At 47.1% G+C, this 27445-nt stretch overlaps 2 protein-coding genes across 2 annotated transcripts in view; one reads left to right on the forward strand and one right to left on the reverse strand.

The window, feature by feature from the left end:
- The first annotated feature begins 394 nt into the window (after nucleotides 1-394).
- Nucleotides 395-9589, forward strand: LOC115328618 (phosphatidylinositol-glycan biosynthesis class X protein). The gene is made up of 5 exons (XM_029989928.3): nucleotides 395-663; nucleotides 2632-2773; nucleotides 4361-4574; nucleotides 6878-6972; nucleotides 8392-9589. The coding sequence occupies exons 1-5, from the start codon at nucleotides 503-505 to the stop codon at nucleotides 8536-8538; spliced, it is 759 nt and encodes a 252-aa protein (XP_029845788.2). The 5' UTR covers nucleotides 395-502; the 3' UTR covers nucleotides 8539-9589.
- A 303-nt stretch (nucleotides 9590-9892) lies between these two features.
- The window catches only part of LOC8043238 (nucleosome-remodeling factor subunit BPTF), a 98523-nt gene continuing 80970 nt past the window's right edge, over nucleotides 9893-27445 (reverse strand). The window contains exons 23-32 of the mRNA XM_029989921.3: nucleotides 26102-26269; nucleotides 24819-25013; nucleotides 23742-23997; nucleotides 22569-22794; nucleotides 17931-18044; nucleotides 16702-17030; nucleotides 15729-15902; nucleotides 15446-15641; nucleotides 14783-14867; nucleotides 9893-12558 (exon numbers count right to left, since the gene is read on the reverse strand). Of these exons, the coding sequence (XP_029845781.2) occupies nucleotides 12365-12558; nucleotides 14783-14867; nucleotides 15446-15641; nucleotides 15729-15902; nucleotides 16702-17030; nucleotides 17931-18044; nucleotides 22569-22794; nucleotides 23742-23997; nucleotides 24819-25013; nucleotides 26102-26269 (1937 nt within the window). The 3' untranslated portion in view covers nucleotides 9893-12364. The remainder of the gene's footprint in view (nucleotides 12559-14782; nucleotides 14868-15445; nucleotides 15642-15728; nucleotides 15903-16701; nucleotides 17031-17930; nucleotides 18045-22568; nucleotides 22795-23741; nucleotides 23998-24818; nucleotides 25014-26101; nucleotides 26270-27445) is intronic.

The raw sequence follows: 27445 nt of genomic DNA on the forward strand, positions 1-27445 counted from the left end.
ACGGGCACACGGGCGAGGAGGTCGCATCCTCTCTAGCCATCTCTAGAGTTTGTTATTTTGAATCCTATTTTGTTAGTTTGCTTGATAAATGGTAAATATTTAAATTAAATTTGCTTAAAAAATTTATGACGTCAAGTTATAACCATATGGGCTAAACTTTTTAACGTTCAAGAAGAACCAGACAACTCTATGAAACCAAGAGAGCCATAGTCAATAAAATAAAGAAATAAAATAATTCGCAAAACTTCTGTCAAAAATTGTAATTCTAAAGAGAAAAGTTTTAAATTAGAAAAAGAAGCTTTAAATGCGTTTATCTGACCTGGGTGTCAAAAGATGGCGACCATTAGAGTTAACAAAATTCGACGTTAGTCATTGATCCAGCGAGAGTCACAGCTGATCAAGATAAATGCTGATCAGATGCGGGCAAGGATGCGGGGATGAGCGAGACCAATGTCGACTGTAAACAAACGTTGAACTTTTCTCGCTTCTAACTGAGGTGAATATGATTGGAGCCTCGAGTTTTTCTCTTCTCATAATCGCCGTGGTTGTGCTTACTCATGGAGCATCCAACAACAAGGCGAAGCCCCCAAACGACGTGAAATTCTGTCCGGAGCATCCAGACATCGTGGTAGAAACGAGACTCGATCAGACCGGCTTTCACAGGTGAAGCAACATTTTCTTCCTTATTTTATTTTCTCAGTGCACACAAGAGAGTTTTGAAGTATCTAAGCTGCAGTCCCAGCAAACAGAGCAAACTCGGATGCTTTTCAGCCTAATAAACCGCACATGTTGAGGACAGCTGCATTTACGAGTCTGGCGCAGCTCCCGCAAAACAACAACAAACAAACAGCTTATTATTTGAATTCACGATTCCAGAGCCTTTGGTATGAACATATGCTCCCGTTTCACGAATTCGCATGCGCGATCATAGGCTTTCAAGTGAGATGGTGGTGCCGGCGCTCGGAATGTCACGCGCGTTCACAACTGGGACCTACCAAACCAACATTACCAGTGGGGAACTCACCTTTGATGCTTTGAAACCCAGACCGCTCACGTCCACCGAGACCGAACGACCGAACTAAATACGATAACAGTGCCACCCTTTAGCGACTAGTCTAAACATGAAGGTTCAAATTTATATTGCTACTACGAAATGGCCATGCGAGGTGGCGCCACCGGCCCTTGCGCAGCTCGACCTGAACCGATACATGCAGACGTGCAGTTCCCGGAATGGCCGCCGCAGTAGAAATTGTGGCGTTGCGATCGACATTAGTTTGGTTCTCGAGTATGGGTCGGAAGCCACTTTTTCAAAGCAGGCTCTATGGCAGTTTTCCAACTGAGTTCTAACAATGTTGTCCCAAACAGATTGCTCGCGTCCACCGAGACCGAACTAAGTACGATAACAGTGCCACCCTTTAGTGACTAGTCAAAACATGAAAGTTAATTTATATTGCTAGTCCGAAACGGCACTGTGAGATGACGCCACCGGCCCTTGGGCGACTCGACCTGAACCGATACCACCGATACGTGCAGACTTGCAGTTCCCGGAGTGGCCGCTGCGTGAGAAATGGCGGTGTTACGATCGCCATTAGTTCGGTTCTCAAGAATCAATTAAAACCACTTTTTCGAAGCAGACCATGGCAGTTTCCCAACTGAGTTGTTCTAGTAACGTTGTTGCATACTAAGAATTTCTGAACGCCCCAAAATGGTGCTAAGGACGCCATTTTGAGTCGCTTTTCTTCTGCCCTTTTCCCAATTATCTCAATTATAAGAATATTGCTTGATATTTATATCTTATATTTATATATTATATTTTTATAATATTGCTTGATATTTTTTGGCAAGAAACAAACAGCGATAATCGTAGAAGACCACTGACAAAGCGCTTGCTCATAGCTGGCCTTTTATCGAAGAATTTTGCAAAAAGGGAGGAATTGTATTAGCAACCATTGAAATGAGTACCGTTACCTGAAGCTTTTAGTCACAAGAGTGGTTATATTTTTTTAAGTTAATAAATTCTGTTCTTTTCATTCATCGAAACTTTGCGTGAAAACAGTCGAAACTGTGCAGAGTATCAGCAAATTGCAAGCAGATTGCAATGTTTACAATAACAAATTTTTTTGTACCCATGTTTTGTATGGCTGTAACTTCAACAATATCTAATCTGGTAAACTAGTCTTCACATGAAGCCTTATCTGAAATCATAGGAAAGACTTTTCCATCCTTCAGAAATGTTAAAACAGTCTTGATGAATGCTAATGGTTCTACCTTTTATGGATAGACAGGTGCTAATGGCTGTACCCTGGTACCTCGTGCCACCTAGCCTAGATGAGAGAAAAACAATGTTGCCTGAACTTACTGACAGAGTACCTATAGCCCAGGAAAACCTCACATTTCCATATCCTAACTATCACCGATTGTGCATGCTAGATCTGCACTACGCTCCAAAATGGCGGCACCCACAAAGTAATCGGGGAATGTGGCACCGATACTTTAAGCATCACTTACTTAGTCGCCTTAACTGCAATGAGTATCGACGCTGTGTGAATATCTTTCAAACTTCGAGCTGGGGAAAGAGGAGGCTCGACAGCATGTTGCATTCTTGTTTCTAAAGTTTGATTTACTTCGCAGGGAACTTCGCATTGCGATTCACGCACGGAACAAACCAAAGTCCAAAGGGAGGCCTCCAGTGTTGCTGCTCGACCAGGCCGTGCCTTCGGGCGCCTTCGCCGATCCACACCAACTCAGACTGCTTGACGATGGTGACGCGGAGGTGGTCGATTTTCTACGATAGGGTCTTCATCAGAAGCTCCGATATAATTATACTTAGGGGAAGCCCCCAAGGTGGAGATTATTTTGTTTGCCCTCAGAGATGCTCCACCCCCGAAAGATAACCCACCTCAATTTTTGGCATGATTTGTTTTTTTTAAGAAACACAGAAGGATAGTTTACTTCTAGAAATTGCAAGGCCCTGGCCAATGGTGACCCAAGCAGGAATGGTGTTACGACTGAGAAGGACAGTTGCCTTTGGTTCATTGCCCCTCCTGGTGAACACAAGTTCCACAGCTCACAGAATCTAAAAGTAGCATTTTTTCAACTTTCTTTACTGCACACTGAAAATTAGCTTACTCCTTATTTTTACCTTATTTACTTTTAATTTTAGGTGGGCTACCTTTCGGAATATTACAGTAGTGGTTTTCGATTATGCTAAAGAAGTTTCTGATTTTAACCATGCATATCTCTATCTTAAATAATGAAAAAGTTATTTAACAAATTTTAGTTAATTCACCGACTCATCGTCACGATTATCTGCCTATAGTACGTCCCCCTTGCCATATAACTCACCTGCACAGACCGCATTAATGTAGCTTTCACAGCTTTCTCAAAACAAATAAATAAAGCCTTAAAAAAAAAAGAACGCTTTGCATATTATGCATAATTCTTTCATTGTGTGCTTGAAATAATTCTGACAGTATACTAAGCAAATACTTTTCATAGAAAGCTTGAGTCTAATTATGTATGCAGATCGAAAAGGTTCCAGGCCAGGTGGAGAATAAAAATCTATAATTTTAAACCATGGTTCAAATCATGATTTATACCATAATTTAAATCATGATTTAAATTGTGATTTAAATCAGACTAGTAGTTTTTCTGTGATGATTTAGATCAAACTTTTCCTCCAAAAAAATCCCAAGAATGTATTTTTATTTACCATTTGCTTATCGTTTGATGTTTTCTATGTGCGTTCGTTTTTATATTTAAATAAAACAATCATCAAGCAAGAAAGATTTATATAAAACTAAAGGCGAGCACAAAAGTGCTCTTCTAAAAAAATCGGAGCGTTGAGCTTAATTTCTAAAATAAACAATGTTTGCCAGCTACGTAACGTCCTATTGCAACAAAATCGGAATGCAAACGAAACAAAAACAAACTAGAAAAGTTACGTCCTACCACAATCAAGTAAGAACTCGACTAGAAAGATCAAATGAAGTTCTATAACTAATAACTAAAAAATATCAAGCTGTTTTTGTTCTAGTATGCAAGGATTACAGCAAAATAATGTTGGTAATTAAACTGCATTCTACATCCACGGTAATTATTTCTTCTAGATTGTTATCAGTGATTGGACAAATTGATCAACCCATATGCCATGCCAGAAATACATCTAGCGATAAAGAATCACTATTTTCTGGCTACAGAAATTTAAACCAAATTAATCCGATTTAAATAAAATAAATCGGATTTAAATACGGTGCCAGAGGACCCTTTCGTGGCAAACGGTTGTAGCACACTCGACGACACTCAAAAGCAAATGTTCGAGCCATCCTCAAACATTCTGTTCCGTCGCGTTCTCCCCCAGTTTGCTGTTCCGGACCGGGTAGACGTGGAGGGGCTGCAACACGAGGCCAGTCCTCACCGGGTCTTTGTGTTTGTCGCCCTCAATTCGAGCCAGTCCGACGTGCTCTTGCCAGTGCACCTGAGGTACCACCGCGCCCGCCACTGCCACAAGGAGGGCGCCTTCAGCACCGTCATTCTTCGTCCGCCGGCATTCCACTTCAGGTTCCCAGACTCGGGTGGGTGAACCCTCGCAAACGTCGAAAACGTTCCAGACGGGCGATGCTACATGCGACGGGTGGTGGCGACGTTGGAAAAGGGGTTCACCTAACGGAAAGGATGCTGGGAGGTGCAGGCGAGCTGACGAAACAGTGGCGTTGCGGAAACCTGAAATCAAGAAGTAGAGAGGGAAAAATATTTTTGCGGTTTGTCCCTTTTCGCGTTATCGTGGCCTCTGCTTTTCACAGTGTTGTTTGGCCCCTCGCTCTTGCTTGGTGAGCACCTTTGGTCCTTGTCCCAGCTGTGGTCCTTGAAGGCTAGGAATGATATCGGCAGCCGGTTTATACTCTCAAAGTTAGGTAATATGTTTTATGTGCATCTCATCTGCAGCTTAATGTTGACGGCGTACACTTTACTTCTAATGAGGACTTATTGGATGTACAGTTCTTAACCTTTTTGTTGGTACCCCCCTTGCAGTGCTGGGAGAAACTTCTACTAGTCCAAAAGACCCTAAGCTAATTTGGCACTTGCATGTTTTACGTGGCATCACGTGCACAGCTGCACCAGTGTGCGCCACATATAGTTTGTTCATGTGCTCTAGCTTAACATGTCCACGACTGTACACTGGATCAACCTTACCATGCAGCGGTGAAGCAACGTACTTACAAATAGTGATGTAAATTTTGGAGCAGCAAACAAAACTTTTGGAACATGAGTGCACACTTCATTTTCATTCATACCACTTCAAATAGTATGTTAAAATTAATCTTTTGGCCTTTCCAACCAAAAGGCAATGTCCACTTTACCTTCTCACTTACATGCGACCCTTTTGTAGCATTGATTGCACAGCAGGAGTGATTACCTCAAACTTAGAACACGGTTTACTTGCGTGGAGAAGCACCAGACATGGTAACAACAAGATGACTCATGAAGGACAGCACAAACTGCTGTGAATGGTTATTTTAGGTACTGAATTCCACTGAAATGTTAGAATACAATAATTTTGAGCACCTCTAGAGGTTGTAACATAAGTGCAATATATAATTGAGATAAAAAAAATAAAAAAACACTTCTCATTTGATTATAAATGTAAATTACATTTTGTATGTAGCACTTCATAACAAAATTGGTATGTGAATTATTAATATGCCTTCTTAAAAACAATCCCACCAAACTACTTAAGGTTCTTCCCAAGCTTCCATACACTGCTCCTGCCAATTTAGTTCCAACTTACTCGCATTCATATAAACTAAACTTTCAGAAGAGTGCATATATAAGCCTTCTTGCAATACCAAAGCATACTTGCTAAATCTCGGACTGAAAAAAGGTACTGGCAGGATATCGCGCAATCCATCATATATATAAGGTTCTGCGTTTTCAGATTAATTCGAAAACACTCGCCGGCAAAATTTCTTTCTATTCGGATTTACTCGGAAAACTATCAATTTTGACATTACGATGGAAAAACAAATAGCAAAAAATGCAGTGTCTTAAATATAAATAATATAAGAGCATAGGGACAGTTTTCCTGAGGATAGGCCAATTTAGATTCCTTTAAAATCTCAAACAACTGAATTTTGAAAAATTTGGAAGAAAGTAAAAGTAGACGTAGAATTTTAAAGAATTGAAAATCTAACAAAAATATACCCTGATGAACCCCAAATTTTGTGTGAAAAATAAACTCCAAGAGGACACCCTCCGAATTTCACCAGAATTAAACTCCAAAAACGCGGAATCCTATTAACTGAAGTTGTATTCAGAATGCAATTGTGTCGCGCTTCGGCCTAGAAGAGCGTTTTCCCCCTTAGCACGCAGGTCCGCTGTGGCAAAGCGAGACACGCAAAATCGCAATGCCTGTTTCGCAGTTGTCGCTTCTCTGCAGTACACCAGTGCGCGATGAGCACACTGCTGCACCTTGGACATGAGAATTATTGCGCAACTTTCGAGTACCGTCAGTCGTTGATACGAAACGCAATAGAATAGTATGCTATTTGAGGCGATAATCAAAAGTTCTGAAAACTTGCGTAAGCCTATCGTAACAATCCGGCTGGGTGGCGAGGCCCGAGCTAGTATATTTTCAGTATTAAAGCAAAACTAGGCTTTGGTGCAATGTTGGTGCAAATTCATTGCATTTTACTGTAATGTAGCAGAGTAAGCACTTTGGCACAGCAATCACATCACTGCAAATGGACACGTCTCGTGGCGTCAAAGAGGTCCACTCTCGATAAAGAGTCTCTGTACCACCATATTGAACAATATTCCTGAGCGTTATGAGAAATCACTGCTGTCGTTTCATGCTTACTCCGCATGTGCAATCTTGCAGAGTTTGCAGACGACTGCGAGGAACTGCATAGGCTTCCCTGCAGCCACTATGACCTGGAGAAGACGTGCGCCTGGAAGCGGTTTCACATTGACGGGGTGAGCCAACATCCAAAAGTGCCGATGGCACAGCAGAAAAGGTCTATCCTTAAAAAGTCGAGTTTGGGGGAGCTATCGGACAAGAAGGGCTAGACTTTCCCCATCTGGGTTCACAATAGGCGTGTTGGAACCTTAGCCATTATGATTACTGCCTCTAATCAGAACCCCCCATCCGCCGGGGGTTTAGGGGGGAGGGGGCGGTATTGAACGATTGTGATGACAAAAGGGTAAATGAAGGAAACTAAACTTGGCGTCAACTACTTTGTGATACATTGTCAAGGCTAGGGTAGCTTCCGCAGTGCTCCAACTCTGTCAACTCTATGTAGAACAAGCGCACGTGAATGAGGCGCGAGACGAAGCCACGTACTCGCAGCAGTGTGTGGTGCTGCAGCACTGTGGAAGCTACGCTAGCATCAACAATGAAGCAGACAATATTCGACGCAGAGTATGAATGCATGGAAAAAAACTTCGCAATCCCGAGATGAAGAATAATCGACCCAACTCGCTCAGTGCACAAGGTTTCCTCCATTTAGCTTTGTGTGGCAGCTGGTGCCAATTAAAAAAAGTTTGTGCTCGGCTAACTGATGGTCCAAGGCTGTAGTTCTCAAACGGGGGTGCGCGGACCCTTTGGGGGTTTCAGAGACCTTGTGGAACCCCCATTTGAGAACCACTGCTCTAGCGAAAGGTTTTTAAAAAAAAATAACTCGCGTAGCTCAAGACTAATGCCACTAGCGTAATATCCCGGGCTAGCTCACATAAAATAGAAAAAATCTCGTAAAAATAAGGAGTGGGCTAACTTTCGGCGTACAACCAAGTAGAAAAAACACTACCTATTTTTAGAACATGATTTATTTGCCACACTTGTTATTGCGGCGAGGGACAATGAAGCGAAAATGACTGTACTTTATCACGCTATCATGTTTACAGACGCGGCACCGCGGGCCTCTATGGCACAAGCTGCTGCCTTTCTGCGGTGGCACGGCTCGCCAGAGCCAAATAAATAAAGACTAAAGACTGTACTCCTCAGTCAGCAATGTTTGCTTATATCCCACCATAGCTAACTAGCTGCATTAACGCCGAGGTCATCGTTGATCCAAACACTATATGATTACTGGGGGTGGGCCATCTTTCTGCAAACAAGGCCAAAGTCTGCAGGCACGAGCAGGTTGCTCCGAACAATGCTTGCACTGCACAAGCATGCACGTTCAGCAGGGATGCCGAAAGCCCGGAGCTTGGTTTCGTAGCTTCCGCCACGCCCGCATACGCCAAGCGAAACGGAGTACGGTCCACATTCAATATTTGAAGCAGTGGTTAGGTGCGCCCAAAGATTCCGAGTCGGCGGAGCGTGCAACGCGGCTCAAGAAAGTCTCGGGGGGCCTATCGTAAAGCTCCCGCGACGCGTCCCATCGTTCCTCGCAGGTGGGAGACCTCCAGGCGGAGGTGCCCGTCGGGTGCCTGGAAGACAGCTTCGTGGTGTCCACCGTCACGCTAGTCACATACAGTCTGTGTTCCGTCGCCGTGGCCTACTTCGTCGTCATCCACGGAAAGAAGCGGCGCCCGGACTAGATCAGAGTCACTAAACGGGCCACGCTTGGAATACCGACGACCCGTTCCCCCTCCTAATGGGTGCCGCCATTTTGTTACCTCGTGCAGAGCAAGGGCAATAGACCCTTCAAAACCCTCTCATTGGGCAACACGGGCGGTCCCCACTGCTCGGGCACGAAGTGCGTGGTTGGATTGACGTCATCGATGAATGACGACGCAGTGCTCGTCTTCGACGCAAGCCGACCTCGCGCCGAACGGTGACGCAGCTCTCGCACACAATTCGCCTTTTGTCGCGGGAGTTGAAACTCGGTAACGCTGGCAAATGCTTTACTAGGGGAATACGGGACTCTCTTCTCGTTTTGATTAGACAGAATGACGGCGGTGTTGAATCCTCCCCTGGTGGAGTGGTTTACTTGGCGATGCCTTCCCCCCCCCCCTTCCATCTCCTCTTGCCGCTTGCCCCAGGACACGCGAAGGCGACTCCTTCAAATGCTGTGCGGTTGACGGGGCCGCGGATGCAAAGACTGTAGCAGTGCCGCCGTCATGTGCGTTTTTCCGTTGTCGACCTTTTTGACGTATTCTCAGGGAGTGTCCCGATTCCCCTTGTAAAGCGTTTGGCGTCAGTGTGCAGACAGCCCTGAAACATGGTGACTGGACATCCCGTTTTAGAGGTTTATTTCTGTTGTCCAGACTTCTAGGTCTAACGAAGCCTCATATCCCGGTTTCATGGAAAAGTGCACAATGGTCGCAAATAGTGCTAAGCGAACGGATGAAAATTGAAAAAAATGCATACTTGTCACAGACGCAAATGCTATAAAAATAAGCATACCATGAAACATACCGTAGTTGCGTCTGGTCATACATTTTGCACATAAACGTGTGTGCGGGAGACTCGTATATTACTGAATTTGACAGACTTCTGCTGGCAATATTTATTCCTCATTGATAAAAAATAGAAGAAAACCACTTGTGATCTCGAGGAAGAACCTTCGAAAAATATGCGCGTTTATATTTCAGTGAAGCGGACCTTTTTTTTTTCCACCTCCTCCGTGTCCAGTTTTTTTTTACTCCGAACACTGTGGTCACCCTACTTAAACACTTTCGGTTCTGAACAAAACGGCGGGTTATGTAGCATTTGAGGGATTAAATCTATGCACTCTCTTTGGGGAATGATCGCTTATAGCACAGCAAGATGCAATTCTCTCTTGTGGTGAAAAAATGAGAAAAAAAAAAAAAAAAATGCAGACGGCCCCACCGAGTTTGTTATACAAGGGCAAGCGAATACGTGCTCCAAGTGTGTGCCCACTAGACTGTGTGCACTTTTGAAAAAGGGTCCACCAGCCGCTCGTAGTTGGGGAAGGTCCAGAGAAGGGTGTTCTTGCTCGATATAATTTATTTCTTTTTTTTTTTTTTATCCATACAAATAACATGTTTACAACATTACACATTTCTGCGACACAATGGAGGGACCTCCCCCCGTTTTCTGTTCCGAAAGCATCCCGACGACTCCAGTCCGTTTCGTACCTCCGCAAAAATGGGATTAAAAACCACAGGCGTTCTTGCGTCGGCCGGGGATTGGCATTCTGCCAGTTTTCGCTTGGCCAGGGACGGGCGTTTCGCCAGTTCCCGCGAGGCCAGCAGGTGTTTGCCGTGGACGAACGACACAAGGTTTTTGGCCAAAACCAAAGAGGAAGAAAAAAACGATCGCCTACACTACCCGCTGCACTTAGAAAGCACGGAGATGGCAAACGTTGGGGGGAGGGGGTGGTAGATGTTAATGGCTTATGTACAAGGCGTGCGCTGATGTAGTATACACCCATGATATTGCAGCTCGACGAGAGAGACTGACTTGTAATAAAGAAAAAAAAAAAAGATAAGAATGTTGCATTTTTTTCTTGTTCTGCATCTGCTCGCATTTTTTTTTTTTTTTTTTTTCCTTTGTACAAGGCGCACTTTGGATCTGCTGCACGGCGTCAATGCTTCGAGTGATTCCAACAAAACATACAATCTTGTACTTTCTGAGGGCTATGCAAACTTTCTGTCAAACCAAGTTACATTTAACTATTGTTGACCCCTTTTCTGTTGCGAAAGTTTCGTTGTCGGAGCAAAGTATCTACACTACCATGCACTGTACTTTCATTTTACCTCCAGAAAAAAAAAAAAAAAAAAAAAAAAAAAAAAAAAAATTGGCAATGGAAATTATGCAAGAATGTGTCTGGCCAAGTAATTGAACATTGGCATTTTTTTTTTTTTTCAGTAGTGTTAGATTCTACTAACTTGCTACATAACTTAGCGTTTCGTTTTACGAAACTTTTTTTAAATTTAAAGCCAGTTTAAATCTTTGTACCGGCTGCACGCACTGCAACTGCCAACACCAGCGACCCCAATTATGTTGGCTGTATACTGCATGGCAACCTGCTTCTCAACCGACCAATCGAAAGTCAGCAGAGTCCGCTTCAGTGCTCCCATTGGCTCACGATTGGTCGGTTGCGAGCGATGTGGTCAATGCATCTATGCTACTTGCATTAGTCTAAACATTGATCCATGGTCTATGACGGGGCAGTTGCAACGAATGCTAATAAATGAACGCCTGAGCTGACTTTCGGAGAACACTTCAACACATTTCATTTGCAAAGTTCTTCAAAAAGACAAGTTTAGCTCTACTTGAAGTAACTGCCTTCATTCTATTGTTTATTTTTTCAAAGCCTGATGGCAGGGTTTTACGAGATGCTTTACTTTGTTTGGCAAGCTGAAAATCCTCTTTAATTTTTCTGATAAGGTAGACAGAAGACACACACCAGAGGTTGGCCTGCTCCTTTGTAACAGATATGGAGCCGATTGTGTGACCTGGCGCCGGCTTTAGGGCTAGCGATGGCTCGCGGGAGTTTGTGGGGATAAAACCAATGTTGCCGGGCAGTTTCTGCTTACGGTCGAGAGTCGAACAGTTTCATTTCTCCGGGACAATCTGTACACGTGCTGTACGCATGATGAGAACACCGAGAGAAAAACAGGTTGCGTAAGACAAAGTAATAACTGTCAAGCGGATGATATGAAGTGAGGAAAACGTTCTTATACCCTTCGCAGACTCAACAGAAAAAAAAAGTACCTGAAAATTAAATTTTAATGAGGGACGCCCACAGCATGTTTCATCTTTGTTATCCAGTGCATCTGTTGCCAATTGATTTGCAGAAAGAAAAAAAAAATGATGACATAAATAAGATAAATATCAGCAAACAGACAATGGCAACAAAGAGAAATCTTACATTTTTTTGTAACGAATTCAAGGTTAAAACCAACGACAACGCAACACAAAAAAGTTTTCACAGATGTGTTCGTCTCCTACAAAGGGATCCAAATCCGCAATGTTGCATGCAATGCATTCGCATAGAAGTTCTTCGATTATCTACAGCTCAATCAAGAAAAACATTCTAAAGATGCCCCCACAAAATATTATGCAAAAAAAAAAAAAAAAAGCAAACGCAGAGTACGGTGGTGATTTACGGGATGCAGGTAAAATCTACCTACAAATAAAAAAAAACTGGAAAGGGAAAAAAAAAAAAAAAAAAACAGTAAAGGTGCGTTGGTATGTGGTTGCAATGGCAATGAATAATCAATCTCCCTCTACACTATGTACACACGCTCTTGACATGGTAACAGACGGCGCAATGACTGTTCTGTTTTCCCACGTCGTCACTTGCGCCGTCTGCTGATGTCGTTTGCCAACGTCGCCTGCAGCGTCGAAGTAGATGCACTGCATGGTTCGCCACTTATATTAGTTCGGGGTAGCGGCGACTGCAGTGTCCTTCGCCACAGTTTCGCAGGTGTCTGCCGCGTGATGCGGAGCTCATCACGTGATGTTCTCGCGGAACACCTTGATCTTGTGGACGAAGAAGGCCTCCAGCACCTCGGCGCACTGGTAGAAGGGCGAGTTGCGCGGGTTGTAGTAGCGGCAGTTGTCAAAGATCTTTGTCATGTCCCCGATGAACTCGCTCAGCTTCTGGTACTGCCGGGACTGCAGGCGACGCTCGATCGTCTGCAGGTCTGGGAGGCGCGCAAACGAGGAAACGTGCATCAATACCTTCTGAATAGAGATGTTCAAACATACGAAACTTAAAATAATTTTCCAATGTTTGCTATTCGATTCGATTCAGACAACACTTTTATAGCTTGACGTATTCAAGGTTTTTTAATATCCGAAAATTATGAATAATGTCTTCAAAAGTCTCGTGGTGGGCTGACCCCTGAGACAGTGCAATACCGGGCCAACCCGTGAGAAAGGTGAAGCAAGCTCCAAGCACTTAGCTACAATAAAAAAGAGGTAACAAAAAGGGTCCAAATAAGATTGGCATTAGATATTATGGTGATTAGAAGATTCGGACTATTCCAAATAAATAATGTAGTCATTGCTCTGCTTGCCATGTTACATTTTGTTTTGCCCCACATATCTTTACACGGCTTCGTTTCTAAAGGCCAGTACCGTATACACTCGGATAATGAACACACCTTTCCCCCCGAAAAATCTACACATACATATTTAGTTTATTACACAGGGTAAAATTTTAGCATTACATTCCCGTTGTTGCTCCTTCCACGGATGCTGCGATCATGATAATGCGTGCCACCAGGGTAAACACAGCAATTTGCGAGAGGCACCTCGGAAAACGCCAACGACTGCGGAGACGTGAAACATCCTATGGCTGCTTCGAAACAATGTAAAGTGTAGCAATGGTGGCAGTGTTCTTGAAATTCCTGGAGCAGTTCGAGGGCTGATGCCAGGATGAAATTATCGGTAAGCTCCACTTACTGTATTTACTGGAATATAAGTCGACTATGAATATTAGGTCAATGCCTTTATATTGAATTCGCCAAAAATAAAAAAAAGTAAAGAAATTCACTATAGATTGTCCTTTCTTTTACTTTTTAAAAAAAAAACAGAGGAAAGGAAGGGCAAAAGAATGAAACAAACCTTTATTTACAGCGCTCTCAGCTAAATCACAGCGCAATGCTAAAAACCTAATCATTGACAGAACTTCCGGACATGTCATTGTCGTCGGAAGTTTTGTTGACATCCTTACGATACCTCACTGACACCATGGCAAGGAGGGATCGGTGGCCGAGTGGTCTAGGGCACACCAGCTCGGAGCACCTGGAGCGAAAGCTCGCGCTGCAGAACCCAGGGATCCTGGGTTCAATCCACAACCCTGCCCGTTTCGATCTGAATGAGCATCATACCAACGTGGGGTTGTGTATCACTGCTGCATGTTGCAGGTTAAAGACCCTAGGCTAGCGGTTGTACTGCTCTGGCTAAATTGCTCATCCACAGCTGAGAAACAAGTCGCTCATTGACGGCAGACTAACTTTAAGGCTGTAGAAACATACCCACAACCAATTTTTTTTTTTGTTGACACCGTTGCAGAGTGGCAACAAAAAAACGAAAGAAAGTGGAGATTGGCAAAGCAACGAAAGACCAAATGTAATAATGCGAGCCGCCGTGAGCAACAAGAAGTGAAACCTCCGTATTTCTTCTTTTTGCTGCGCATCCGCAAGGGGGGGGGGGGTCAATGTGCGGGGAGTGTCGCGTCCCCTTTCTGTCCTTGCATCGCGAGGGGCATGCGTGAGCGGCACGAATTGCGAACTGGCAAGAAACCCGACGCCCAAAGGCTGCACGCAAGCGGCGGCCAGTCGGCTGCTGCTGTTTCGGTTGTTTTTTTTTCACCAAAAGCTTCCTGAAACAAGAAGCAGCGCGGCGCTACGGCGATGCCGGCTAAGTGACTTGTTAGTTCCATGTTCTCAGTAGGGTCGTGAAATTTGGTCACCAATGTAGGTCAAACTTCTCTGATCAAGACTGTAGGTCAACCCTCAATTTTTGGCAGCATTTCCGAAAAAAAAAAGAGGTAGACTTATATTCGAATAAATACGATAATTATTTTTTTACTCGGTAAAGCTGCAGCAAGATGTTCATAACCAAGGTTTGTTCGATTGAATATACTGGCCAGAGTGTTGTGCAGTGTCACCGTCCACGTTCAAGACTGCAGGCACAGTTTTTTCGGCTCTATTGCTTTTATCGAATTCCGTTGACTCCGTTATAACGAGGGATTGCTGTATGAAATGTTTCATAAAAACTTTCTTTTCATAGACATACTTGCTAACAGGAATTAAATGCAAGAACGTTACATTCGATTCGCAATCAAAATTTCAATATTCGCACGCCTCTAATCCAACGGCTGCGTCAGTGGTTTCAAAAGGTGGAGGAAGCCGCGCTCACCCATGGGTTCTTTGATGATGGTGTAGTAGTCCGGCGCCTCTTTCGCATCCACCGGCTCCAGGAACGGCCAGGCCATCTTGTGAGTCTGCAATCGGGGCGACGCGACAGACACAAATGAGACGACGATTAAAACCTTAGAAGAACGAAGAGAAAGACGAGAGCTCGACTCCGAAACCCAGTCACGACGACGGCCGGTCGCACGCTTCCTGCACCATGTCCCTCCCAAGTTCCCAGACGCTGCAAGCGCGCGACCACGATGCCTGCAGCGCGTCTCCGACCACGTCGTGTTTACCGCGCTTTCGAACGTGGGCCTCAATTTCCATTAGACAACGTTGTAGAAGCGTTGCGCCTTTGCCCGGCGGGACCCTAACGGTGGTGCGGCGGCGGAGGTGGGAGCAGCGGCCGACCACTCCGCTGCTAGTCCCTCCCCAGCCACAGGGAAACCAAACTGGACACGAGACGGGATGCAACAACAGCAACCCTCGCCTTTCACGCGAAGATTTCTACGCCCAACCGCCAGGATCGCGTTGTCCAACGACTCAACGTATCAGCCCTCGCGACAAGATCTGTCTTCACTTTGAGACCGCTCTCAGCTTGGCGGTCGAAGACACATCCCGGACACCGTGACGCGACGGGCAACCGACGGCGGAAGCGTTTGCGCACCTGGAGGCCCTTGAGCAGCTTGCGCAGGTTGTCGAAGTCCCTGCCCTGGAGGGGCTTGAGGTTGGCCTGGTTGATGTTGCTGTTGCGCTGACACGTCGGGCAGATGTACTCCTCGATCGAGTCCGCCTCGCTCTGCAGGACCCCGACGCAGCGCCCGTGGAACCAGTCCTGGCACTGGTCACAGCAGATGTAGAACCTGGGATGCAAGCACGGACAAGAGCTTCACGTCTCCGCTCGACCCAGGACCTGCAACCGCAGGCACGTCAAAGGGCGACGGACTCACTGAGATTCGTCGTAGGGCTGCCGGCAGAGGCAGTACAGTTCCTGGGTGGACGTCTTGTGGTCGGTGCGGCACTCGTTGCACACATACTTGTCCATGGCCTTGGCCTGCACCTCCGTCAGGCCGATGCACTTGACGTGGAACCAGTTGGAGCACAGGTCGCAGCCAATCATGAACCTGCGCGTACATGCCGCTCGTTAACGTTCTGGTGCACCGTTGTTGCAAGAGGAGTCGTAAACATGCAGCTATCAATTACTTTTCTAAAATCTCAAACCTTGCCAGGTTCTGCCTGACGACATATATTTCGTCGTAAACTGGAGGGAGAAGTCCTAAAATGACCGACAGAATATTCAAGCACCATCGTAGACTGTGATCTTTTGTGAGCTTAAACAGAACGACAAGATATGCATGTGGAAGCTTCCACCAATACTTGTAGGGTAAGTAGGCTTACAACGAATAAAAGTACCAACGCACCGAGAGAATTGCGTTCAGACACGAGTTTATGAAGAAACATTTATCTGAAAATTTCCCGACTCTTGCAAGTTTTTTTTTCCTTATTCCCCGAGCTCTTACGAGGCGAGCAAAATTCCCCAATAATTCCCAAGCTCTGTAACAACTAATAGAATTCTCCGACGGTTCCCAATAGCCGATCCGCTAGATTCCATCGTAATTTGCGAATTTCCTCATAAGTCATCCGATTCACCGGTAATAATGGACCTTCCACATAGCCAGATGCCTTGCACCGACGATCCGCATACAGACAACTTCCGCGCAGCCGTCGCCATTTCTAACGGCGACGAAAGCGAAAAGGATGAAGCTTTGGGTCGGTGAATGACCGGTGCAAGACGCACCGAAATTACGCAAGCTCGCTCAATGTGCGACGACAGCGTCGCGCGTTTTTCTCTGGCTGCGACAACGGCTTCGAGTGATTCGGACGCGAGTGGAGCTGCCGACTGATCGACCTCGAGTCACTTACTTGGAGGGGTCATAGGGCTTCTTGCAGACGCAGTACAGCTTGTGGTGGCCCATGGTGGCCCCTCCCCCCGCCCTCTGCTTGGGGTGCCCGCCCATGAGGACACCCCCTCCCAGGGCCGGGCTGGGGCGGGGGGCCGTCGGGGCGGGTCCCCGGTTGGCCCCGCTCGTCAGCTTGGGCTTCTTGGCCTTGCTGCGGGCCGCCACGGGCGAGGAGCCCTCGCTCTCGCTCGACTGCGACACGGCGCGCTTGCGCGATGCCGTCTGGTGCGGCTGCTGGTGTTGATGCTGTTGCTGCTGCTGCTGCTTGTTGCTCTCCAGGGTCCGCATCACCTGCGGCGGTTCGGAAAACGGCAGGGCTCGAACGTCAAGCAGCAAGGTGCTTCGCAACCTCTGGGCGATAATGGAATACGAAAACTCTTCTCTTCAGTCTAGTTTCTTTTAATGTATGCACTTTGTTAAGGAGGAGGGAAAAATGTGTTTAAAGAGAAGGAAAAAGTATGGTCATTCTTATCTCCAGAAAAAAATTTTTGTGCTTGTAAGAGCTACTTTTTCAAACAATAGACCCTTAGAACATTGGTACTCAATTACCGGTGCTTCAAGGACCCCTACTGAATTGGCGGAAGTGATAGGGGACCCTGTCCGCCAAAATGGAGGGTGGTGTCAGACGACTACGACAACAGAAGTGCAAATCGAGAAAACTAAATGCGTGCGGAGCCACTTCGAAGCTCTGAAACGAGAATAATCAACCATACTCGCTCGGCACGCATGGCTTACTCTATTTAGCTTCGTGGGACAGCCAGCGTCAACAAAAAAGAAATTGATTTTTTATCGCTCGGCTTGACCGACGGTCGAGGGATTCGGGGAACCCGAGAAGGCCTTTGAGGACTCGAAGGGTTCGTAGACCCCCATTTAAGAACCACCGTGAAGCTACTCCTTCCAACTGTAAAGCTAATGCTTTAACTGTAAAAACTGTAACTGTAAAGTTAATCATTACAATATTTGTTTGCAAAAAAAAAAAAAAAAAACTTTTTTTTAGTGTGTACATTTTGATAGAATAACAAATAAAAATGATCGTAAATGCACATACAATTCCCCACATCAATGGGGAAGGCAGGAATGCACCGCGAGAACCAAAATTTATTCCTTGAAGGGGAGACGAGTACAAAAAGGTTTAATAAATAAAATGGAACAAGCTTGGGGCAAGGCCGAGCGACCGGACGTCGATCTCACCTGTGCAACCTTCTCTTGCGGTGGGATGCGAGGTGTCACGAGCGACGCCGGAACAGACGGTTGGGCGGCGGCCGCCGCCGCCGCTCGCCGCTTCACGTCCATCTGGAGCTCCGACTGGAAGGAGAGCGGAGGGTTGAATCTCAACACCGGACAACATGAAAAGATTACTGGATGCAACGCGGCAAAAAACTCTTTCTGCTGTAATAAATGAGAAAAAAGACGGGGCATCATGACGCTTACAGAGTCCAGGGAGCACAGACAAACCACACTCAATGTGTTGTTCCTGCAACACTTAATCTTTCTATATTTCTTATTTTATCTATTTATTTGTTGCTATTTAAAGGGATAGTGAATCGAAACCTGAAATACAGTCGAATCTCGTTAATTCAAACTCAAGGGGACCGAAAATTTGAATAAAGCAAAGTTTGAGTTACCGGGAGTTCGCTCCCATAAAGACGCATAGGATGGGATCTGCATGTTAGTTCGAATTATCCGCAAGTTTGAATTAACGGGATTCGACCGTATAAAGAAAACAAAAATATAAATCGAATGGGATCAGCTAAACCTGTAATTGATAATGGCATGGTTGTATTTTAAGCGGATCGCCATATTTTTCATTCTAAACGATGGGATTTCGGCGAGCGCTTCATAATCAGCCATAGAAGAGCACGATGCATCTCGGTAGATCTGGCAGATCCGGTGCGGCCTTGACGTCACCGTGCCCTAAAGGGCCAAGTGTACAGTAGTTATAAGCTTTGCAACTTAGCAGCATCAATGCGTTACAATCTCGCTTAATCAAAATACCCTGGGGCTGTAGCACATCGCGGAGCTGGCGGTGCTGCCTCGAGTGTGTGATGGCCGACCAGTGCGACGAGAGCGGTGGGTATGATGACGACGAAGATGCCGCTACATCACCAGTGGCCATGATGGCCGAGAAGCGATTTGGCCTAATCGTATCTGTATAACCTGTCTGCCTTGTCTTTGTTGTCCGCAACAGATAACAAAGTTTATTCATTAAACTATCTTACTACAAAACCTAAGAAGAAATTCATATTCATGATGAGAAATTATCGCAAGTTTTTCGTAAGCTATGATGAAATTTTACGACCATGCCTACGACGTACAGCTCCAGAGGTTTATGCACTTTTTATGATCAAATCCACATCGCCGGCAAAATCGCTTGCTTACGTCGTCATGACAACCAACGTGCATTTCTATGTGCTCTCTGTGTCCTGACTTCAAGCAGCAAGAGACAAAAACTTTCAGCCTTTCCACTCTGGTGAAGAAGGAAGACCAGCAAAGCTGTACTATGGTGCGACGACCTCAAGGATGACTTGAAGGACGACGTCTAGGACAACTTCTAGGATGACCTCGAGGACGACCTCAGGGACGACGTCTAGGCCGACCTCAAGGACGATGTCTAGGACGACCTCAAGGAGGACTTCTAGGGCGACCTCAAGGAGGACTTCTAGGACGACCTCGAGGACGATGTCTAGGACGGCCTCAAGGACGACTTCTAGGACGACATCGAGGACGATGCCCAGAGAAATTCAGCCTCTCTATTCAGGTCAGAGTGGAAAGGTTGCCGCCATCTATGAGCGAGGCCGGCAAGCTGGTTGCTTGGTTGCCGACGTCACTCATGGATGGTGGTAGCTGTCCAGAGTTTTGTGTCGACATTTGTTTGGTACCGGACACGATCCTCGGAAACCTAGCCCTTAACAGCTCGGCTATAAAATAAAAGTATGTAAAACTGAACGCCGTGGCGGAGACAAATGCTGGAACCATGAATACTTAAAAAACCAACAACGACAACGATCCCACCGAACAAGCGAAAGCTAGGCTTAGCAAGGCACTCCAACACAACGTGGCTCCGATGACCTTGGACAAGACCATCTGCACGCGACCGGTTAGCTTGCTGTATGGAATATGTCCACGTGACCTTTGTGGACCCTTCTGGTATAAATAGTTGGAGCCCAGACCTCTACTAAAGGGCAAGAAGGTCAGTCTCTCCCCTTGTCGTCCCTAGCTTGTTTTCAGACGAAATAGACTCTCGTCAAAAAGGGATCACTCTCCTCGATTCTATCTCCTCCTTTACAACGGAGCTGTTAAGGGCTAGTTCCTCTACTATCGTGTCTGCGGACAAGTGGCGTGTTGACAAAACTCGAGCCAGTTCACCGTCTCCCCCTCACTTGCGTACGATGAGGAGAGTTGCCCATTCTGTTCCGTGCCAAAAGGGTGATAGGGCGTATCCAGTTAGGTTCTCTCTCAGAGCCTCCAGCGCGTGCAGCCTCTGCTTGCGACTATCTGAGCGACTTGGAGAGGGGTTGCGGGAGGGAGCAAAGAGCTTGCCTTTCCGTAAGGAAGTTCGACTGACGTAGTAGCACAACGGGGCGACGCTCAAGGGAGGAAGATTTTTTTCACCTCGGGCAGATGGTACTAGTAGAACTGAATATAGTACATCTTTGTCGATGATATTAGGTTTTTGACGCATTTACTCAGGTTAAAACAACAATATTTATAAAATGTAGCACTCGATTGAGCACATAATGGCACATCTTGCCAATTTATTACATTATACCCCTTGCGCGTCAAGCCACAGTTCCCATGACCGCCACCCCACGATGCAAATCGAGAAATGTTCCCGTTCTTTTCTTTGCTATTACATAACGGAATCGCAATATTTCAAAAGAATGAGGCAGTTTCTCCCTTCATTTTGGTAAGATAAACAATGTAAAAATTTAAAGCTGCAAATGCTTTCGACGTAAAAATTGTTGCATCACCCCAAAGAGATGAGCTCCAGAACTTGGTTTCCGTACCCCTACGAATTTATTTTTTTTTTCGTCCAAAACCTGCTGCTATTGACAGCACTTTTGCATTCAAATAAAAACACTGACCCATCCATATCAGCTGCACTAGTGGTTTGGTGGATGTAGCACCCGACTGCCACTGCACCAACCCAGGTTCGAGCCCCACCTGGGGCTCGAAATTCACACGCCTAGAAACTGAAAGAGAGGAGGGGACGAGAGCGCGCAGACACGTCAGAACGCCGAGCTCTGGTTCGAATGACTAGTGGCTAGACGCAAAGCTAGCGGCCTCAGCTTCCCCTGCTATCGTCGAACGCGTTCAAATGCCGGAGCCAAACGCCGGATGCCAACATTCTAATGCACCCAACGAGTGCATTGGAAACGCGGGGGGGCTAGCTTTAGGCCTGCCCACTAATCATTCCAACCGGAGCTCGGCGTTCTGACGTCCCTGCATGCTCTCGTTTACTTTACACCTCACTTTTGCACATAGATAAAAGTTGTATATGACCGTATGTCTGCAACGCATCCAATGCGTCGCTTGTTCACGACGGTCTCTACAACGTTCGTTAGTGGCAATTTTCCCGGTGAAAACGTCGCATAAAACGCGTTCTGCGTTAAAAGTTACGCAAGGAACTTCAGGCGGCCTTCTGTAAAGAGGGCCTTTGAAGCTGCTAGACCCTCGCATGAGGATGTCTACTTGCTTCTGATATGAATTATCTCCACGTGGTGATCATTTCCTTGTCTGGGGTTCGAATGCCGAGAGGTACGACGGGTCCGCTTTTAGATGTGCCGTCGCAACTGTGGGTCGATGCACATTTGCGCCTGAAGAGAGAGCTTCCCAAGTTCTCGAAAACCGAGGACGACAGCATGTTTGAGTGATGCCATGTGCAATCAGAGGCACACACCTTCGGAAATACCTTACTTTGGGAGACAGTTCCAAGCTCGTTAAAGGGACACCAAACCGAAATTCAAAGCTCACGAAACAAACGGCTGGGGCGACAGGCGGGACGTTGCAAAACCCCATATCATCGCTCGTTTAGCGATGTCTCTAATGGATGGCCGTATTTTTGGGAAGAGAAGTGCACGGTTGAATGCGGCAGACGAGACATCTCGCATCGTTTTGTCCACTCGGGCAGGTGAACCGAAGCGAGAAAGAGAGAAGCCCCCTCTTGACCCATTCTCTACCGTTCCTGGAGAATTGCAAAGTCAAATGTCTCGCTTGATTGCGCTCTTCCTTTCCCAGAATACGGCCATCTGTTTGAGGTGTTGAGATATGAGCGATGGCTTATTTCGTGAAATCCAAATTTTAGTCTAGCATCCCTTTAAAACCCCTTGAAAATTCGACGTTTATCCAACGAGTTACTGGGCGTCAAAATTGCCTTCCTTCCTCTTTATTTTCTCGGGGCTCTCGTCCCTAGCCCTCTTTACGGCCGGGCACTACACCCGAACTTCTGCGCTCCTCTAGAATCGTTCTAGGCAACGTCTTTCTTTGACCCGTTGCCCCAAGCCACCACAACGGTCTCGATTTGCTCTGGGCACCGTGCCGACGTCGCAATGCCCGGTATGCATCTTCCAGTCGTTTGCTCGATGTCCCGTGCCATTGTTACGTTGGAAGCGGCCTCTGAGCGGCAACAAATTAAGTCTAGTTAGTGGCATGTTTAACAAATCGTCACAACCCTGGCAGTTCGTCATAGAAGTGATAACGAAGAAGGCAAGCCGGAAATTGGGAAGGTCCAAACCCCCGGCAGCCGAGGCGTTCGTGGAATGTGAAGCCGGAGGAGAGTGATCCAAAGCGGAAAGGGAGTCTGCTGCCATAACGACGCACGCCGCCCACCTGTATCTGAATCTGGAGCTCCTTCTCCATGAGGGCCCGCTTGCGCATGATCTCTCGGCGGAGGAAGTCCGTGTGCCGCACCAGCACCCCCTGCAGCTTGGCCTGGCAGGCCCGTGCCTTGCGCTCCTCCGCGGACTCCTTGGCCCGCTGGCGGCGCCCCGTCGTCTTCTCCTCCCGCTCTATCTTGTCCACTATGCCCTTCAGCACCTGCTGGCAGACCGTCACCCTGCGGGAAAAGAAGAGATGGCGTGTGAGGTGCAACATTTTGTCGTTTCCATGCTCCGGATACATTCGTCCGTGGAGAATTTGCGATCGGCCGGGCGGCTACGGTACCTCTCCCGCAGAAAATTTCCGGAAGAGGGACCATCTTCAGCGGGTGCTCGTTGCCTTTCGTTGCGTTTAGAGAGTCCCAAGCGACTCTCAAAGCATCCGATTGGAAAGTAAACTTTTGCAGCACGACGGAACATTATTGACTCGTGCCCACGCCTCGACAAACTTGCTCGTGAACTTGCGCCGTCACACTCATAACACCGCCAGAATTGTCAGTTCACGAGGTCGTTCGGGGTTGTTCACTATCACGCGTTGTTCTTGGGTGCCACTGTGAATAACCCTGAATGACCCCATGGACTCCGAAAAGCGTGTGATGCAATGGTGAGTGACATCATGAACTCTGAAAAGTTTGTGATAAAATAAATAGTGGCTTTTAGATTTCCCAATGCGACGGTGAGCGACTCGAATATTTCTGAGGAGAGCATGCTGCGATGATGAGTGACCGAACAAATTTGATGGGCATGATGACGCGACGGGGACGAGTGCCTGATGTGGCAACACTGCATCGCACCATGGGCAAGGAATTTGGCTGAGCTTCTGGATGTTGGACAAGAGTTTGACTTGGCCGAACTGCACTCGACGGGCAATAGATTTTTGAAACGCTGATGCACTTTGCAATGTGAACATGGTGCGGAATTACTGGGCTTCAGATGTGCAAATGTGACGGCGAGTTAATTATTTGATGGCAGCGGCAATGTGACGGGGTGAGTTTTTGGTGCAGCTGGACCCCTTTTGGCTGTCAATGTGCTTTGAGAAATGGAAGTGACGTGAATGTGATGGGCTTCAGATTTGAGGCAATGCGACGGGGAGCGAGAGGGTTCCGAAATTCCGATCGATGCCCACCTCTGTCCCTCGTCCTTCTGCTCGGGAGCCTTGGTCTTGGCACCTGGTGAGGGACCACCGGCGGGGCCGCCCGCCGACGACGAGGAAGAGGACGAAGAGGAGGACGATGAAGAGGACGAGGATGAGGAGGAGCTCCTGCCGGCCGCCGTGGCCACCGCTGGCGTGCGCTGCATCTGCTGGTGGTGGCGCTGCAGCGCCAGCAGCTTCTGCTGGATCTCCGGAGACGTCTGGGGGTTCATCAATGCCTGACGCACGACTGTGCAGAAGGACACAAAGAGGCGGACGCTCGCACGCTGCTGGGAGTATGGTCACACCTACTTGCCACAAAATGCTTGCTTCGCAACGGCTTTCTTGTCATGTGACCTTATGTTTACCTATGACCTTGACATCCCAATCTAACATGGTAGCCGTTTACCTGATTCAAATGACACTGACACCTTTAAAATTGACTCCCAACAAAACAGCTTGCTCTGACAAATACTTCTTGTACTTTTCAATTTAAGATGGTGGCTGTTTACCTCTCTCCAATGACACCTTGACCCTACAAAGTTTGACGTCTTGTAACAAAACAGCTTGCTTTGCAAATGCTTCCTTGTTATGACCTTATGCTTACCTAAGACCTTGAGCTTTCAATCAAGATGGTAGCCGTTTACCTTGTTCAAGTGACACTTTGACCCTACAACCTTTGACATTGACTTGTAACAAAACAGACAGCTTGATCTGTAAACGCCTCCTTGTCCTATGACCTTAAGCTCACCTATGACCTTGAACTTTCAATCCAAAATGATGATCGCTTACCTTTTTGCAATGACACCTTGACCCTACAACCTTTGACAATGACTTGTTGGATAACAGATCGCTTTGCCAAGGCTTCCTCATCACATGACCTTGTGTTTACTTATAACCTTCACTTTTTAGTTCAAGGTGACAGCCATAAACTTCTTTTCAATGACATATTGACCCTTTGACTTGACCTCAGCTTGCCATAGAACACCTGCGTCTCGCAAGTGCTTCCCCTTTGCACCATTCGTTTGTCACAACCTTCCTGACCAACTGCCGTCGACAGAAACCACTCACTTTGCTGGGTGATGGCCGAGGTGAGCACAAACTGCTGGGGCGAGTTGGGTGGCGAAACCACGGGGGAGGTGAGGTCACCCTCTGCTTTTGTGGCGGCGGCTTCGGATGGCTTCGTGGCCGGATTGGTGGCTGCATCTGCTGCACTGGCCGCCGCCGCCGCACTGGCTGCTGCCGCCGTGGTCGGGTTCACCACCACTGCGCGTCAAGATGAAAAACTGTCTTTCACAGCTGCCATAAAAGCATTGCAGAAACGTCTTGAGAAACTCACAAAGCTAGTGAACACTGATGAGGTACCTTACGCTGCGGCCACACTGCACGCATATCATACAAAGGACAAGGTGTTCGCTGCAAACAGAAAGTCAGCATTGTCTGCGGATACGTCTCAAGGACGTTCGACGCATGTTTGTTTCGTACGAATGTATGCTTCAAACGTGTCACCAGACTGTATTAATGCGATAGCATTCCTTAGCTACTTCACCTGTTTTTCGCGACACGGTAAGTGGCCTTGGATGCGCCATGCGTGCGTGGCTGCCAGGCGTTTGCGGATGTCTTCCTAGAGGTCGTCAGAGAGGTCGTCCTAGACATCGACGTTATCATCGTCATCTAGGACCTCGCCCTAGAGGTAGCCCTTGAGAGCGGCCTAGAGGTCATCCTAGATATCGCACTCTAGGACATCGTCCCCGAGGTCGTCCTAGAGGTTGCCCTAGACGCCGTCTTTGATGTCGTACTCTACAACTTCGTCCTAGGAAGCACATAAGCCCGCACCGCGCATATGCAGACTGGCTGTACGCACACGTTCACATCTGTGCCCAAGCTATGGAGCAATTATTGGTTTCAGCCGAGCTAGTTGGTACATGGTCAATGATGGTGGTGAAACAGCTTGAACATTAAAACGATTAGACAGAGCCAGGACAAGGCACACACGCGAAGCTGCAATAATGGTGGGGAAACAGTTTGACCACTAAACGGTTACACAGAGACGAAGCAATCACACAATTTCGAGGTGGCGCGCTGCAGTCGCGCCGACGTCAATGATTGCGTCGTGATCTATCTATAAAATAAGGTGCTTGCCCAAAATCTGTGTCACGAGCCTCCTGACGAATGCCATCACTATTAATGCATGACCAACAATAGTGCCTTCTGAAGCCAATTTTTTGCGTGACATTTTTGCAGTGTGACCGCGGCTTGAGGGACTAACTACCCGGCGAAAAGAATTGCGGCACGAAATCTCTTCTTTTCCCGCAAAAGAAATGGAGGAGAATTATCGCGCTGACGGTACTCACCCTTGGAGGGGACGGCTGGTGCCAGCACAGTCTTGGTGGCCACCACCTGCTGTGCACCACCGGGGTTGGCCACCATGGTTGCCAGACCGGGGATGCTCACCGTGGCCGCCTGCAACCGAACCGTTGTCGCGGGCGCAGTGCCTCCTGCAGCCACCAGAGGCCGCACCGCTGCAGGGAGATCAGTAGAAAGCCCGTATTACAGAGAGCTCCCAACCGCTCTATCAGGGTCACGTGGTTGAGGGGCCACGTTTGCAATACAAGGTGCGAGGAGGTGCCCAAAGCGCAGGTCGCCTGCAGACGTCAATCTCTGCCAGAGGCGACTGCCACTAAATATTTTGAATAAAAAGCTTAACCTTAATGTCTTGTAAACAAGGTAAACGCCATATGTAAACATGTAAGAGCCATTCACCCATAACCATAAATGAGTCTACCTGACCACTCCAGGACAGCTAGAAATGTCCATTTTGAAATGTCATATTGATGTTTTCTTTATAAACCACAAGGTGCAAACTTGAGCAGTCTTTTTACCGCCGCCTCTCTTAAAGGGCTGTCCAAACGGGACGCATCTTCTGCAGTTCACAGCATTTGCAGTACCGGAAATTGAGATTTTCCTTTACTTCTGGTCTGCTTTGGCACATTTTGTTTTTTGCTGGGAGGAAAGCTTCCCTCCACTTCTGTGCTCATCATGTGGGACCCAACAGCCGCTCGCACGCACTGCTGGCTGTCGTAAAGGGCTCCACTCCGCCGATGTTGTCTGTCCCCAACATTCTAAAAACTAGAGGAGATGACAGCAAAGAAAAGGTCCATGCTGTTTGCATATTCACGTGCTGCAACGCTTGTGCTTTTAAAGCGGTAGTTTTATAGAGCCAACCGACCTCAGTAGCCGCGAAACATGAAATATGTCAGGCGGTCAATCCGTAACCGCACAACGATCTTGAAAAGAAAAAAAAAAAACTTTCAGCCTTTCCACTTTGGTGAAGATGGAAGACCAGCGGAGCTGTACTCGATACACTGTGTGCTTCTTCTTCGTCGTTGTCTGTTTTTCGCGCTGTTTCCTACAATGAAGTCCCACCAACGCGCCCAACTATCCATTCTTCTATTATAACCGGAAAGGTTGGCGCCATCTACGAGCAACAGCGGATATTATACTAGTTGTGTGCTTGCCGCCGTCGCTTATAGATGGCGGTAGCTCTCCAGGCAGGTTTGTGCCGACATACCGGACATGATCCTGCGGAACCTAGGTTTTAACAGCTCCGCTGTAAAACTGTCCAGCCGGCGTGGCGTCCTGTCTTCGCCGGGCCTCGCTCTTACGCTTGGCTTCCGTGGCACGATCGTCATCCGTGG

Source organism: Ixodes scapularis, unplaced genomic scaffold (assembly GCF_016920785.2).
Source record: "Ixodes scapularis isolate PalLabHiFi unplaced genomic scaffold, ASM1692078v2 PGA_scaffold6__148_contigs__length_123643588, whole genome shotgun sequence".
Taxonomy (NCBI): Eukaryota; Metazoa; Arthropoda; class Arachnida; order Ixodida; family Ixodidae; genus Ixodes; species Ixodes scapularis.